At 30.5% G+C, this 18218-nt stretch overlaps 1 protein-coding gene across 2 annotated transcripts in view; it reads right to left on the reverse strand.

The window, feature by feature from the left end:
- Window positions 1-405: 405 nt before the first annotated feature.
- The window catches only part of und (methionyl aminopeptidase und), a 42898-nt gene continuing 25085 nt past the window's right edge, over window positions 406-18218 (reverse strand). For both annotated transcript variants that reach the window (XM_035373891.2, XM_035373892.2), the window contains exons 8-12: window positions 15394-15488; window positions 11945-12041; window positions 7892-7995; window positions 3909-4024; window positions 406-1634 (exon numbers count right to left, since the gene is read on the reverse strand). In XM_035373891.2, the coding sequence (XP_035229782.2) occupies window positions 1382-1634; window positions 3909-4024; window positions 7892-7995; window positions 11945-12041; window positions 15394-15488 (665 nt within the window). In that variant the 3' untranslated portion in view covers window positions 406-1381. The remainder of the gene's footprint in view (window positions 1635-3908; window positions 4025-7891; window positions 7996-11944; window positions 12042-15393; window positions 15489-18218) is intronic.

The following is an 18218-nucleotide window of genomic DNA, read 5'->3' on the forward strand; positions in this document are numbered from 1 at the left end:
TAACAAGCTATTCGTATAGTCTTACCTCTTTACAGCCAATAAGAATATAATAAGAAGTATACTGAATTTAAATGTTTATTATTATTACCCTTTACACCTTATTTCTTACATATTTATATCAGACTTACATATCTGGAGTACGTGTTTAAAATAAAATTAACAAAATGACCTACCAAACTACAAAATAAAGAATTGCAATTCAGTTTTATATAGTCTCTGTTCTTATTAAAGAAAGTAAAATTCACTCACTTTAATATTTTAGTTTAAAAAATATTTTTGTTCATTGTAAATGGCCTCCAATGTTTAAAACATTCGAAATTAAAGATTTTTTGGGAGGCCAAAATATAAAGGCATTCACAGAGTGAATTTCAGTCATGTACTAAATTCAGAAAAAAAGCAATGCTATAATTGATGAATATTTTAATATGGCAAAAGATTTTACATTTTAATAAAGAAGTATTGGTTACAAATATTTATATAATTTACATTGTTTAAAACATTGAAATTACAATTTTCTTTCACATTTATAAAAAATAGCTTTCACAAAATGAAATCTCTATTCATTTATAGATAAAAAAAGAACGCCTGAAACATATTTTACATAATTAAACTGCACATTTTGCTGAATACAAAAACAAAACTCATGCTTCATACAATAAGTAATTGTTAAAGAAAGCATTAAAAACAGCATTAGCAAATAGCTTTTTTGGTAATTAAGTAGTGCACAAAAGCTATATTTTATATGTGACTAGAAATTTCGAAATCCGCATGCATGCAATGTATAAAATTATAATTCTCATAGTATTAATTTATAACTAACCCTGCATAAAATCTATTACATTTATGTGAAGATGAAATGAAGGAAGCCATTAAAATTATTACATAAAAATGCCTTTATAAAAAAATGAGAACCAAATCAAATATTAATTGAAATAAAACCTTTTGTTAAATGGAAACAAACCTAAGGCAAATTATTTGTTACAAAAATTAATATACACACTGTTGTATTTAAAAAAGGTGACATATCCTATCTGCGTAATTTATAATTTCAGTATTAAAACATTTGATTCTGGCTTATTAAACTTATAACAGTAATAAAATCAACGATACTGAAATGGATTATGACATGACTTTTGTAAATCAGGAAATACACTATAATTAAACAATTCATTAACAGTCTTGTATTTGAGCAATATGAATAAATATATCTGCATGATCTAAACCTAACAATTTATTATTTGGCCATATTTTAAGGAAACAATTCAAAATGTAGACTTAGAAAAATTCATTTTTACAACAATTGTAAAATGAAGAAAAACAGCAATTTATATGCATTTTGAGTTTCATATTATTAGATATTTAATTCAAAATTCACTAAAATTTAATAATCATCCCCTCTACTAACTATTTCCTTACATGTTGGGCGTAATAATATCGTATGCTCAAACTGAGCTGTGTATGAGCCTTTGATGTCACTTAGTGGTGGATAAGGATCGACAATTCCTTTATCACATAGATCCTTGAGTGCCATCAGATATTTAGTTTGACCTAAACGGTCGAGCCAGCGTCGGCAGAATGCCAGTGTCCCAAAATTCTGATTTATTACATTGAGTAGTTGTTTAGAACGAGCTAACCTAAATAAGAGAAAACATCAGTGTAAAAAAATAAAACATGAAAGCAAGTACAGACAAATATATAAATGCATTTATAGCACAAAGTCCGAAATTTGGATGTCCGATATACAGACCTCTCGATCACCAGTCCAAAAGGAAAAATAAATATTCTTTAAACAAATTTTTTTCTGATTCTTTACTTCACTTTGGTTCTAAATAAAACAATTATCTTGCTTTGCAAGCCAATACTTTCTAATAATGTTTGTCGTTGAGTTCATGCCTCATGCCTATCGAATATTATAACAAACTGGCGAATCATTTATTATTCGATTACATGATTATCAACTCACAGTAGCTTGAGAAATACCTCACACACTGATGTCTAAAATAATTTTTGTTTTAAATATCAATAACTGAATACCAAACAGCTTGGTAACCTTCTGTGCTCAAGTGTTAAATGTGCCGAGGAAGAAATTTAAAAATATATACTTTGTAAATGATATTCATACGTCATTTAACAACTCATTTGTTGATTAATAACAACTGATTTGTTGTTTCCATAAATAGCAGGTGCCTATCATTTACCACCTGTGCTTGCCATCTAAAAACTATTATTATAATTTGAAGTTGTTAACAATTAGATTAAAAAAACACTACAAAATCTGTGGTAGGTGCATAAGAAAAAGTACCCCTTTAAGTATATCAGGGAATTTATTTCATCCCAACTCAGATACGTATATGCTGTAAATGGTAGAAGAACAAATGTCTTTAGTCACTATTCTCAATAGAATGCTCACCAGCTTAATGATGGCAGCCACAAATTTAAAGGTTTTTGGAAACTGGGGGGGGGGAACTTTTCAATTAATAGAACTTGTGGGAAAGTGTTAAAAGTGATAATAAATGAAGATGATATACCAGAAGTATTTCATTGCAATGACAATGTCCCAGTAACCAATCAATTAAAGCACGCCGAAATCTAGTATAGTTCTTAATCCAGAAAATATCACTACCGATTGTGATGAAAGTGAGAGAAGTTGTTGAAAACGAAAATTTAATGAAAATTCTCTACACGGTAATTACAGGACTTAAAACTGAAGATGAAGTTATCTATAATAATTAAGTATTAGGAAAAGAGAAGCAAAGCAACTTTAACAATTTACTTTGAAAAAAATGTTTAACAAAGCAAAGCAAAATTGTAAATTTTGATTCCCTTGAGGTCAATATGCTTCATTATTTCACAAACAACTATTTAAGATTAATAATTTTTACACGTCATTTTACTAGATTTAAAGTGATGATCTACAATCCGGAATCCCAGCAAGTTCAGATCTTGGACTTTGTACTGCATAAAACTATATAGCAATACATGCAAGTATAAATTGTTTTTTCAAAGATTATATGCATAGCCCATAACTGCAGCACTTTATGTTGATAGATAAGAAATCACCTTATATTTACAGTTATTTAAATTTGGTCACAAGTCTAACAAGGGCAAACGAAATTTCTACACCTTCGCAAGCAGAAGAAAAAGATCACTTTAATACTTTGCACTCTGAGTTTTTTTTGCGGTTTATGCATCAGAAACTCGATATTTGTTTGCTAAAATATAGAGGGAAAATTATGAAATTGCAGAATAAAATTTGTCACAAAATATGAAACATAGTGCAGGTCTTAATGTGTACTATTTATGAACTACATTTAATTTTTGAGTGTCGACTTCTTTTGGGCTGCAGTCTTAGACTGGCTTATCTATTTTTTTAAACTATACAGTGCCCTATAAAGAGGGTAAATAAATTTAGTTTGCATACATGTGTAAATGTATGCAAACTAAATTTATACCTTCCCTACTTTTAATTTATGGTGGCCTTATATAAGGAAACCAAATTTTTTACTTTTACTGAATTAAAGTTAAAAAATTATTTTTTGCATTATTTTGTAATTAATTGTAATTAAATTATACAGATTATTAAAGCATTAATTTAACAGCTTTTCAAAATATGTACACTGTACTATATCTTTGCATATCACTCAAATCAGTGAAAAAATACAAATTAGCAACTAGCTTCATTTTCCTTCACCTAGAAGACTAAGCAATTTGGTAACTGATATTTGATTGTATCTACATTATAGTCAAAAATGAAAATTTTCATATTAGTAAGTTACTTATTTGACAAACGACTAACAAATTTAAATAGAAACAAATATCGATGTTAAATTTCTGAATATCCAAGAATTGCACCTCCCCCCAAAAATATCAGTATTCAATACAAAAGTGATATATGAAACTTTAATTACCTGAGAGGTACATGCCCAGCATCAAAATTTTTCATATAGTGAGATACTTCCATATCATCATGTACATAACCTTTTCCAGTGCTACCAAATGTTTCAATGGCATAAAATTCACCTTCCTGCAATAAAGCACAAATTATGCATTACCTTTAACATGTACGGCAAAGGTCTCAAAATGGCAATTTTATGCATCTCGCCAATACATTTCAATTATATATTTTTTTTAATACAGTACTTATAGATTTTGATATGGCATAAATTCACTGGGCAGTGCCTTGCAATACAGCGTTCATTAAGAAAATAGAAAAGCACTAGCAAACATTTCAACTGAGTTCGAAGCTAATGTTAACACACAGCCAAAACTACATATGTAACAACACTCTGACAGAATCCACAAAAGAAGGAAAACAGGAGAAAAGGACATTAATCACAGCATCTCATCGAACCAGAATTTAAAATATCAATATAAACAAAATTAGACAACTAGACTAAACTGGGATGTTGGTACAGATGTTGGTACAATCTATAAATTTATTCGCTAGCCAAAAGTTAGTAAAACATTCTATAATATGGTGTTGTCCTCCGCACCAATGAATTGATACTTTTACCTTCTTTCAGTAAAAGTATGAATGGTTGAAAAATTAACTAGTCTAAAAGACTGCTTGGCTAATAAGCAACTATAAGCCAACATGATGATAGTTTCCAGAAATTTTTATTTGCATACAATCATTTGTGTTTTTTCTGCATGTGTCGTTAAAAAATTTAAACTCGCTTAGATCAGCAGCCTCTTCCATCCATCACAAAAGTAAGTCAAAAGTACTATGTTATGTTCAAGTTGTATCTAAAGCTCTGCCACTTAAAACACAACATATTAAGATATTTATTGAAGCCATCAATAGGGCTTTTCTGGAATATTCATCACAAGAAATGCTCTCTTGTCTGTAGATAGACACTCATAAACAGAAAATTTCTAAACATACAGTGCAAATAAAAGTGATTTCTCTTGCATATAATATATCTTACACAAAGTCTTGCACGTAATCTATCACAAATGGTTACTTTATACAATGGTTACAATGCAGTTTGAATTTTATTTAATTAGCTGTCCAGGACATTTTCATCATTGGGACAAAACTGACTGCAGACGCACTGTTGAGCCTTTGCAATTTAGGCCGATCTGACCTGTTTAGACCTGTAAGTTTAGAACATATGCAATAATAGCGGCATCTTTTGTGTACAGAAAAATGCTACATTTCAAGTGCAATCTTGCTTCAGTGACTAGCACTGCAAATAATGGCAAGCTAGTTGTCAGTCTTACGAGAAAGCTTTAAGCATGCTTCAAGCTTGAAAGTTAAATATATGGATAGCTTAGCGGTTGCAAACATAAAGCATTCCTTTTCAACATAATAATGCAATATTACCATTGGCAGTGCAAAAAGCGATTTAAAAGTTTTTATCTCAGGTCTTTATATTCAACAGCTATACATTTTATTGTGGTAATATTCAGTTAAAAGAATGCTTCATAATTTGATAAATTTTAGTGAAGATATACTCGTAATCAGAAGTATGGGCTATGATTATTTACAATCTGTCAATCCAAAAATCTTTTTGAGAGGATAGTGATAGTGAAAGAGAGGAAAAGATTCATGGATTCCATCATTTACGATGTTTTTCTTCAGAATGGTATGGATCTTTGTGCATTCAGTCTAAATTAAATATCTAATCACTTTTAATTATCCATCCTTTATATCCTTCAAAAACTAGGATAAAAGGAGAGATAATATCTTGATGTGAATTATTAAGTTTTTAGTATGTCCATAATTTCTTCTTTTGATCTGGTCAATATGATAAATTCTATTACAGTAAATGCTTAACTTCTTGTATTTGTATTGGTATTAAAAAAACAATACATAAATATAATCAAGGAAACTGAAAAAACAGGCATTTATTTTATTAGTCACTCATACCCCCCTCAAAAATTTGCTGTAATTATGGTCTACTACTAGCTGAATATTTTATGTCAAGAAACAATGGCATTTTATCTCCAGTTCGGATCTTTGCTACAACAGAATTTAGACGGTTTTTGAAACATGTAATATATATACGAGTCAGTTTCCCTCAGAAAGTATACAAGACCATTATTCTCCATAACCCAAGTGTAATTCCCATAATGCAAACTTATCTAATATATTTAACCACTTAACTGTTTTGCCCGAAAACTGTTCGGGTGACTTGAAAAGGGACTTTTTTGATTTGCCCGTCCACCACTCGAGCAGTGTATTCTTCTACACAAATCCACTGATTGTTCTGGCCTTTCACACATTTTTCACTTTGCAGTGTTTCTGATAGACGTCTCTAGTGGTTCAGGAGAGAGTGGATTGTAAAATCAGTTCATAGAAAGATTTTCCCGCTTTTCATTAGGCAAAGAAATTCAACGAGTTTGTTTGCACGTGTTCAGTGCATTAGGCTTTGCGGATAATTATTTCTTTCCAAATTTGTCATCAAATAAAAGAACAGTGGGTGACACTAAATGGCTCATAGCAAAATATAATTCTGATATTGTATCAGATAGCAAATCTAAATTTTCTGTAAATGATTATGGTAATCCTGAAAGTTCCTTAATCAGAACTCTGCAGAGTTGATGGAGAAACGGAAAGTTCAGATGGTCTAATTCAGGTTCGGAACTTTTGTAAAATGGATACTAGTAATCCTCCACCACCACCGCCACGATTTCCTTTCACAACGAATTCACTTCTTTCACATTTATCTCCTGTAAAGTGTTCCTGCCAGTTTCGCAGTTTCGTCAGAAAAAAACCAACTTTAACTTCAAATATGCTTTAATTTCGCTGTAATTAAAAATCACCTTAAATTAATAAGTGTAATACTTGTAACAGTTTTGACTGCTGATTTGAATTCATGTAATCGATTAGAATACAAAATATGCTTATTTTTGGTCACAATATAGCAGGAAAATAAAACAGTTAAGTGGTTAATGAGATGCAAATAATTTCATATGTGATTATTTTCACAGTAGACAAAGTAAACTAAAATAAAAGAAAGGATGTTAAAAAAAAATCAACTTTTACAAAACTTATCACAGAAAGGCAGTCTTTTTGCGGTATAAATATGCAAATAAGCTTTTTTAACAGAAATATATAGCTGTATGTTCTATATAACAAGCAACACAATGATTTACAATGTTATTAACAGCTTACAGCCGCACAATTAGCAAATGACCAGGATGTAATGCAGAATTGGTGCAAGGGTTAAGTTTAGGGAAAATGTAATATTGGAATTTTTGTACACAATGGCTTTATTTATTTATTTTTTGCCTCATTTAAGTCCATAAAAACTATTTTTGCTGGTGGATTGCTCAAGTATATACAATTTTTTTCACATAAAATACTTCCTACATATTTTGAAAAAGAGTTCTTAATTTCATCAAAAAAATTCTCTATCACTTTATCTCTTTTCTTTCTCACTGTGTTTCCTCTTGTACTGGCATTATTTTATTTATGTAGAAATTAATTACAAACTATATTGTACTTAATAGATATTATTTACATAATCTCCAATATCTTTAGTTATTTATATGCATACAATCCAAGATTAACATAAAAAAAAAAAAAAAAAAAAAATTGAAACTTAAAGACATGACCATAAATCCATAACATGAACATCTTCACATGAAGACATGATCATAAGATCTTCCAATATCTACAGTCCTTAGTCCCAAAATGTGCAGGTCTCATCAGCAGCTGACTGATTAAGATTACTGGGATTTAAACCTCAAGTTAACAGGATGGCTGCATGATTGGTTTTTGTAGTTACTTGAATATGAGCCAGTTTCCCTCAGAAAGTCTTCCACGATGTCATCCCTCCCCTTAAGCAGTAGTTTTCATGTACTTTGCTCTATTCAAATAACCTAACCCAAGGTGCAGTAAATTTTTATTTATTTATGTATTTATGTAATAATAATAGCATACCTCCATTTTTGTAGCTTCACCTCCTTTCACGATAGGCACAGTTTTCCCTGCATGTATACGATATTGCCCAATAAGATGACCATTTAAATTACGAATAGATTTTACTGAAAAAAAAAGGGGGGGGCAAGAGATGTAAGACCTGATAACTTTATAGTTATGACATTATGTATCCAACATGACATTTCTAAATTTTTAAAGAAAGGATAATCAACACAAAAATAGATCTTTGGAAATACTTAGTATCTAGTTTGAATTCTCTAGTAAAATATATGCAGTCAAAAGTCGTTAATCCGGACTCGTCGGGACTTTGGCAATTCCGGATTATAGATCATCAGTTTAAATCTCGTAAGATGGCATGCAGAAATTCTAAAATTAAAAATATGAAACCATAATTTATGAAATAAAGAACAATTATGATCTAAACGGTATCAAAATTTACAAAAAAAAAAAAAAAAAAGCTTAATATTTATTTGTTTACTTTATTAAACATTTCTCTCAATGTAAGTTGTTTAAGTTGCTTCATTTTACATGATAATACTTTCTCTTTAATTCTATAAAAAGACATAATTTCTTGTTCAGTTACAAAGTTCCGCTGTTCAAGTCCCGTTAATTGCTGTGCTGAGAATACCGACTAACTTGTCAATCGAAATTTTTTCGTTTTCACTAACCTCTCTGTCACATTCTTCATGTCTTTATCCATTTTTTGCAGCAATTCCACTTTTTGTTTGTTGGACATCAAAACATACTTTCGTTTTGTAGATCCTTTGGAAGTTCCAGCATCGGAAATTCTATTTGACATAATCGAAAGTTCAAGTTTACTTTTATAAAATTGCTCTTACAGTCTGCAAAAAATAAGAAGCCTGATCCAATTCCAAGATTAAGGAACAACGCAATCTGCAACATTAACTGAAAGAGACAATTAGATAATTTTAGCTTACACCATCCGTTATACATTAAACGCGCAGGCGAAAACGTATTCTGCACTTGCGCACACGCATATTGTGCAGTAGTCGAGGTCTTACGCGCACGCGTAAAACGCCTGTGCGCATGTGCTAACGCGGCGCATGCGCAGAAAGTTTTTAGCTAGAGGTCCGGATTATAGGTGTTCGAATTAACGATTTTTGACTGTACATCTTGATCTGTTGAAATATACTATTTAGTCAACATTTACTTGTTTTAATCTAATAATTTTAACAAACAGGTGTTGAAGCTTTGAACACTGAACTAAATATATGATAATTTGACTTATCAGCTCAAAAAGTAATGCTCAAATGTTTTTAAAGCACTTGCCAGCTTAACCAACAACTAATTGTTTTATTGCAAGACATCAAGATTGACTGGATGTATTTTCATTACTAAAATTAAAAGTGGTATTTGTTAGTTTATCAGTGATTAATCACAAAGCTGAGTAATAAGAATTATGAAATAAGTTTTTTGTTCATATGAAATCTCTTTCTTAATATTCAAAATGATGACGAATTCCAGTTTCCCATCAAATGAAAATGAACTTTTTAAGTAAGAATTTGTCTTTTCAGAAATAAAGTAAGTTATTTTGGTACTTATGTTCCACATTCATCTTGGTGCAGTTCAGCAAGTTTTTCAAATCACAGAGAAAAGAATTCAAAAAATTATTTTGTAACAACACGTTATTCCATGCATAGTTTACGTTTTAAATATTTATTCTGAAAATAAATTAATCAACCTATTTACAAACTTTGCCGTCATTTTTTTACTCGTGGGAGTTTCATGGTGATCACTTTAAAAATACAATCAAATCAGTTATACTTTTTAGTGATTTTGCTGCTAAATCACTTCACTATTTCTTCCACTGCAGGCAAATCACACAAGCACATGTTTGTGCGATTTGCTTGCAATGGAAGTAGTGTCAAGAGAAAAAATGTTACCATATTTAGGCACCCCCCCTAATAAAGCATCTCGAGTGGCAGATGCCCATGCCCCTAACAATTCCTCAGTTTTAACAAACAATTTTGCTATTTTCATTTTTTGGGAGAAGGGGTTATATTCTAAATTATAACAATTCTTACAGTAAAAAAAATGTGACTTTTTTTTTTATTTATTTAAAGCTCAATTTTAAAGCATGTGCTTGCATGATTTGCCTGCAATGGAAGAAAGCAAAATCACTAAAAAATATAACCGATTTGAACATACTCTTAAAGTGATCACCATGAAACTCCCATGAGGAAAAAAAATGACGGCAAAGTTTATAAATAGGTTAAATAATTTATTTTCAGAATAAATACTTAAAACATAAACTATGCATGGAATAATGTGTTGTTACAAAATAAATAATTTTTCAAATTCTTTTTTCTGTGATTTGAAAAAATTGCTACACTGCACCAAGATGAATGTGGAACATAAGTACCAAAATAACTTACTTTCTTTCTGAAAAGACAAATTCTTAATTAAAAAGTTCATTTTCTGGAAAACTGAATATAGGAAACTGAAATTCATCATCATTTTGAATAATAAGAAAGAGAGAGATTTCTTATGAACAAAAAACCTATTTCATAATTCTTATTACTTGGCTTTATGATACAGTCAAAAGTCGTTAATCCGGACTCGTCGGGACTTCTGCGATTCCAGATTATAGATCATCAGTTTAAATCTGGTAAGATGGCATGCAGAAATCATAAAATTAAAAATATGAAACCATAATTTATGAAATAAAGAACAATTATGATCTAAAGGGTATCGAAAAAAAAAAAAAAAAGCTTAATATTTATTTTTTTTTACTTTATTTAACATTTTTTTCAATGTAAGTTGTTTAAGTTGCTTCGTTTTATGTGATAATACTTTCTCTTTAATTCTATAAACAGACATAATTTCTTGCTCAATTACAAAGTTCCGCTGTTCAAGTCCTATAATTGCTGTGTCGAGAATACCGACTAATTTGTCAATCGAAATTTTTTCGTTTTCATTAACCTCTGTGTCACTTTCTTCACCATCGGAAGCTAATTATAATGACGAGGAATTTGATTTAAATCATATCGAAGACAGAGTACATCGAGATGAAATACTACACTGAGCAAGCCAAATAAAATAAAAACATCTGCCCTGAAGATAAGGATAGTGCTGACAGATCAACTTCAAATTCATTGCGCCCCCGGCGTCTCCCCTTCCCCCCACAGAGCAGCGTGAAATTGATACATAGATTTCGGAATGGTTAGAGAAACAAAGGATATGCCTTTATCCTTTTTTTTTTTTTTTTTTTTTTTTTAGCAATTCCACTTTTTGTTTGATGGACATCGAAACATACTTTCACTCTGTAGATCCTTTAGGAGCTCCAGCATTGGAAATTCTATTTGACATAATCGAAAGTTCAAGCTTACTTTTATAAAATTGCTCTAACAGTCTGCAAAAAATAATAAGCCGGATCCAATTAGAAGATTAAGGAACAACGCAATCTGCAACATTAACTGAAATAGATAATTATGCGTCATAGATAATTGATTAATTTCTGCGCATGCTTCAAAGCTCAAAGCTACAACTCAAACTCAAACCTACAAACTTTCTGCGCATGCGTCCGAAGCATGCGCAGAAAGTTTGTAGCTTTGAGGTCCGGATTATGGGTGTCCAAATTAACGACGTTTGACTGTACTGTTTGTTGATAAATGTTACCAACTTGGTGATTAATCACTGATAATCACAAGTACCACTTTTAGATTTACTAATGAAAATACATCCAGTCAATCTTGATTTCTTGCAATGAAACAATTAGTTGCACACAAACAGACAATAGAATCACATGATCAACACATAATAGTTATACTTAGTAATCATAGTCAAGTTCCCTTTTCTTTCATAACACTTAGATAAAATATAAATTCAGTACTTATGAACTATATATTACAAAGCTTAAAAAATGCAGTTTGTTACCACGAACACTACAATAATTAGATTTGAACTACTATGTTTTAGCATTGAAAATGATTATAAGCTTTATATTCTAATCAAATATGTTGAAATTCTGAAAATAAAATCTTTCAAATAAGACAAACTTGTCGTATGCCTCTAAAATAAATTCAAACACACCTGGATATGTTTTCCCATTCAATTCAACTTCATAAGATTCCATGACTTCTTGAATGGCTTCTCCAATGTCACACAACCTAACATCTATGCCTGCTTCCTACATATAAAAGAAAAATATACACCGATAATTTATGATTCTCAAGTTAATTGCAATCAAATTACTGTGCTTTATTTGAGTTATTTTCCCATAGAAATGTTACAATAATGAGGACATAAGTTTAAAACATGAATATTTTCAATTTCAGTCAGACAAAGAAAAAGACAGAAACGTTAATTAAAAAAAACAAACAACTCAGCTTTTGCAATAATGCCTTGATCCACAGGCTGAAGATGCAAGGTAGTATTGGGATGGAGGGTAAAAAAAGAATTTTAATGCTTGGATAATGATTTTGTTGAGAAGGTGCATTATTCAGAATTAAAAGTATATGGAAAGGAACTGTTTTTTCATAACTTTGTCTTACTTATGGAACGAAATGATATAAAAACCAATCCTGAAAAATTATGGCAGTGACCCAAGCCTTTTTATTGTTTTTTAATTGGGGAGATTATATTTTTAACATTTTTTGGGCTTTCTGATGTATGAGCAAACATATTTGTGAAGGTCACAAAACATCCTGAATAAGTTCCAACAAGATTGTTTCCACTAAAAATCCTCCTGTTAGGCTAACGCATTGAAAAAACTCATATCTCATCAGAATTTTATCTAGCAATGTGCATCGCTAGATATGACAACCCCATAACATTTCAACGGTGTTGCATTTCGTTGCACTCTAATTTTTTTAAACATTCCTGCAAAGATTAAGACTAAACTTTTTCTTTAAGTTATCCATTGATATATTGTTTATATTTATTTATTATATGTCAGTAGTTCACTTTAAAAACATCTTTAATGCATTTTATGCTCAGAGCAAATTAAACACTACAGTTATCTCTTTCATGTGCACTGTAAACAGTAATAAATTTTTTTATATAACATAAACTACTGCATAGCTCAACACTGATATTTATCCAACACACAAGAATCTAATCCTGAAATCATATTCAAATGACAAAATAAGAGGATTCCCCTTTATTGATATATATTGATATTGATTCGAATATATCAATATATATAAAAAAGGGGGATATATATTTATTCAAATCAATATATATTGATTTATTTACAAAGGAATACAACAGGCATACAGAGAAATAAATGTATTTACAACCCTTGTCACTAACAAGCACATTTTAAGAAAAAATAAGCACCTGTTTAATTACATATATACACAACTGCATAATCTTAAAAGGAAAATGAGACTCGACCTGTATTTTAAAATATAAAAAATTCAGTATTTATTAACCTTTTCGCGATGGCGCACCTTTGTTTAAGACGCTCGCGCAGGATGGAAGGGAATTGAAGGCAGTCACTGTACATGATGGAAATTTTGCATCGCTAAGCCTAATTTTATAAAAAAAAATCACACACAAAAAAAGTTTTGCTTCTAGCATCGTAATTTTTGGTATCATTTTAAATTATTACTTGAGCTCTTATATATGTTAAAATTAGCTCTTAATAACGTTTTTTTCTTTACTTTACATGAAAATATACTTAAAAAATTGCTTATCTTGTAAAATAATTTTCGGAAGCGCTATTCAAATTATTTCAAAGTTTTAATTGATAAAATCCATCAATAAAGTTTAAAATTAATAAAACAACACAATAAAGACTATTTACAGTAAGAAGTAACAAAATTTAAAATGAAGACTAAGTGTCGTAAATCTCAAAGCATGGAGAAATATTACTTTCTAACTCTTTAGAAAATGAATTATTACTCTTGTCTGCGTTAGTAAATGGTTTATTGACCATATGAGGGTATTCTTCCTCTGATAAATTGCGCCTTCCCACTATAATAGACTGGAGGTGAGGCTTTCCGAAATAAAAAGAGAAGAAATGGCAATATATCTGGTGGAAATGCAAAACATAACAGTACTCCACATACTAACCCTAAAAGAGTACATAGTAAAGGAAAAAAAATAGAATAAACAAAGAAAATGGAAATAAATCAGACTGGTGAATGTTTTCATTAGCAGGCAGCGATTTAAAGAGCTCACCTCTGTTTATGCTTTTCCTCCCCCCCACCCTCCTAACAGCTGATGACTAAAATACCAAAGTCAAGCAGAATATATCAAACTCAAGGTCAGGAACCTAAAACTGTGTTCATTTCAAAAGTAATGGACATAGGATGCCATCTAGTGGCCTTCAGGAAAACGTTCCAGCTTAAAATGCATATACGCATCACCTGTCCTCTGAATGCAATCTCTAGCGATGTGTGGATGGGACGCTCGGCTGTAAGAGACGTTTTAAGTGAATGCATATATGGGACGCCCGTCATGAAAGGGTTAAGGAAGCATTACTCAACCATAGAATACAATTACTTTTTAATTTTAAATAACAGTTCACTTTACAAAACTAGTTTACAACGAGGGGTTTACTAAACTATATTACAAGATTTAATAATGAAATTTCAGTTTTTAATGCAGAAAATTAATAATAAACCATATTTATTCTATTTATACAAAATACAGAAGGAAAAAATGTATGCTTATTAATGAATAATAAAATTTTTGTTTGATTTTTCTTTTGTCTCTTTTCATTAATGTTTGAATTCAGTTGTCTTAACTCACTTTTCTTCACAAATAGTTTTTAAGATTTCATTAGATGTATTTAAAAGATTTTAATCTCTCGTAACTTCAGCCTTTTCAGCAAATTCATTTGCTTTATTTTCAAACAAATTAATTTTGCTTGAAAATAAAGAGTAAGCATCTATAAGGGCCTTTATAATTTATTTTTAAATATAAAGACATATAAGCATTTGTGAGGATTGCCACATACCCTGTGGCAAATTATCAACAACATCATTAATCAACGTCTGATCAACATTTTGCCCTACTACAGCACTTTTACATAAAGCATTTACACTAACTCTTCTTTTTGCAGTATCCAGTTAATAGAACACCAAACACTAATTGTTTGGTTCCATTTGTTTACAAATAGAATATCTGTTGTGAGTTGTCAGATTTTATTCATCAGTTTCAAACAGCACAGGATCATGCAATATGTCCTCTGGTGTTTTATGCAGATACCACTGAACCACCTAAACTTCATAAATGATAAAACAGTTCTTTTAAATTAAAGAATTTCCTGAATCCTTCCTGAATGAATCTTTTGTTTACGATAAGTGATGACAAGTGGCACAGCAGCATCAAAGAGTAGAAATATACTTTGCAAGTGGTTAATTTGATTATCCACTTATTTAACACATATAACTGAATAATTATCTTCATGAATATCAGATATTTTGGCCCTCATAATTTTATATTTTACTAATGCACATTTTCAATACTTTTACAATTATCACACAAGTATACATCAGTAATAAATCCTTTTAAACAAAAATATGACTTACTTTTATACCAGTATTAGTAGCCTCTCTGACTGCCTCAAGAAGCTTGTCATATTTAGAATTGTATGTCAAAGTGAAGGCACAGTCAATTATACGACCTGAAAATGACCAATCAAGAACAAATCAAAATACTACACATCAGTTTAAGATCTTGAACTGAAAAGATGAAAAATAACTGTTCACTTTCTGTACTGAAAATTTACCATATAGTTTATAATTTTTATACTCAAAAGATACAAAGTACTTTTTCACTACAGAGAGGATGGCAAATAAAAATCATTTGGGCCAATGCTAGTTCATGAAATGTATGTTTTAATAACTAGTAAATTGTTTTTTATTATTTAACATAACACAAACCTCTTAAATAGACTTCAAAACAACAAAAAGCAATTTTTAGTTACTGTTTCTAGTTTCTTTGACTGCCAGCCACAAGAAAATATTGTGTTTGTTTACTGTAGCTGCTTCTACAGGGTTCATAGCCATATTTTAGTTAAAAAAATCTGATGTGTATACCACATGACTTCCTTGTACAGAATATTAAATTATACACATTTTTTCTTGCATTTCATTTAAACTTATTGGATTGAATTAAAAATACTTCTTCGATAGTGCATAAACCAAATAGAATAAATACACTCTTTAAAATTCACTATATTTGTTTACCATAGCGACACTCTGGCGCTAAGTTCACTTAACAGCCTTATATTTCGTTCATATTGTAACTCAGAATGCACAAAATTTATATCACTTGAAGAATTATCTAATGGTTGCCACATGTTCTATTCAAATACTATAATAAATCTAGAACGATGTATAAAAAAAAATTAAGCAAACAAAACTAAAAAGAAACAGTTTTTCACAGACGATTCAATATTTCTTATTCAATCAATTCAGTTCTCACTTTGCGAAAAGGCTCAAAATATCTATACAGTCAAAAGTCGTTAATTCGGACACCCATAATCCGGACCTCAAAGCTAAAAACTTTCTGCGCATGCGCCACGTTGACGTTTAAGCGTGCGTGTAAGACCTTTACGACTGCGCATTTGCGTGTGCACAAGAGCAGAATATGTTTTCGCTGCGCATTTAATGTATAACGGACAGTATAAGCTAAAATTATCTAATTGTCTATTTCAGTTAATGTTGACGATTGCGTTGTTCTTTAATCTTCGAATTGGATCCGGCTTATTATTTTTGCAGACTGTAAGAGCAATTTTATAAAAGTAAGCTTGAACTTTCGATTATGTCAAATAGAATTTCCGATGCTGGAGCTCCCAAAGGATCTACGAAAATGAAAGTATGTTTCGATGTCCATCAAACAAAAAGTGGAATTGCTCCAAAAAATGGATAAAGGCATATCCTTTGTTTATCTAACCGTTCCGAAATCTGTTTATCAAGTTCAGGCTACTCTGCGGGGGGGGGGGGGGGGCATTGTGGCGCGCAATGAACTGAAAGTTGATCTGTCAACACTATCGTTATCTTCAGGGCAGATGTTTTTATTTTATTTGGCTTATAATTCCTTATTAAATGTAGTATTTCATCTCGATGTACTTCATCTTTGATATGATTTAAATCAATTGCAATTTTCTAATTTCGGCTATGCATAATGTATGCTTTACGCATGTGCGCGTTGAAAGAAATGTTTAATAAAGTAAACAACTAAATATTAAGCTTTTTTTTGTAAATTTTGATATCCTTTAGATCATAATTGCTCATTATTTTATAAATTATGGTTTCATATTTTTAATTTTATAATTTCTGCATGCCATCTTACCAGATTTAAACTGATGATCTATGATCAGGAAAAATCAATAATCCGGAATCACCGAAGTCCTGACGAGTCCGGATTAAAAACTTTTGACTGTATTAAAAATTACAAAGTAAATCTTAAACACTTATTTACTCGAAAAAATTCCAGAAAGGATTAAGCATGATTTAATTTGCAAGAATAAATGTAGGTGTTATCTTTGTTGTTGCGAAGCTTAGTCTCTCTAGATTGGAAACAAATCTACTATTCTGCTGTTTCAAATGTAAACAAACATTTCCGCCATGTTATTTAAAAATTAGGCTTAACCATACTTAAACAGCTTTTAAACTGTTGATTAATTCTACAAATATTGCTTGCAGATTTCCTAAAAGCATAAAAACCTTAACAGGAAGATAAGAACATCATAATTCAATCATTTTTAAAGCAGAAAATGCACAATTTACAAACATGTAAGAGTAAAGAAACTCAGATGACTGAGCGGGGTAATAGAGTGGATATATATATATACGTTTGGTGCGGCCGATTGCAACCAAAATACGAAGTGCACATCTACATGTTATAGCAGTCCTATATACAAAATTTCAATGTTCTGAGGGCTACTCGTTTTTAAGTTATGCGAGATACGTACGTGCATACATACGTACAGACACCTCAAAAAATTCTCTTCAGAATTCATTTTGAAGCAGTTTTTATAATTTTTTGGAGGCTTTTGTTCTGTCCTTACATACGGATGTCACACAAAAACATCATTAAATTGCATTTGATAGCAGTCAAAATGGATATTTTCGTTGAAATATGCTGCCTGAAACTTTTCGTGATTACAATACTTCCTTTCTAATTTCATACAAGGAAGTAAAAATAAGCACTTTTCAAGCACATTTTAAGAAAAAAAATAAGCACCTGTCTAATTACATTATACACAACTGCATAACCTTAAAAGAAAAATTAGACTTGTAATTAAAAATACGAGAAATTCAGTATTTATTAAGAGAGAATGAGCATTACTCAACCATAGAATACAATTATATTATTTTTTTTTAAATTTTATATAACAGTTCAATTT

Source organism: Stegodyphus dumicola, chromosome 3 (assembly GCF_044657685.1).
Source record: "Stegodyphus dumicola isolate Sdum_Otavi_A_Nest chromosome 3, ASM4465768v1".
In the NCBI taxonomy this organism is placed as follows: domain Eukaryota; kingdom Metazoa; phylum Arthropoda; class Arachnida; order Araneae; family Eresidae; genus Stegodyphus; species Stegodyphus dumicola.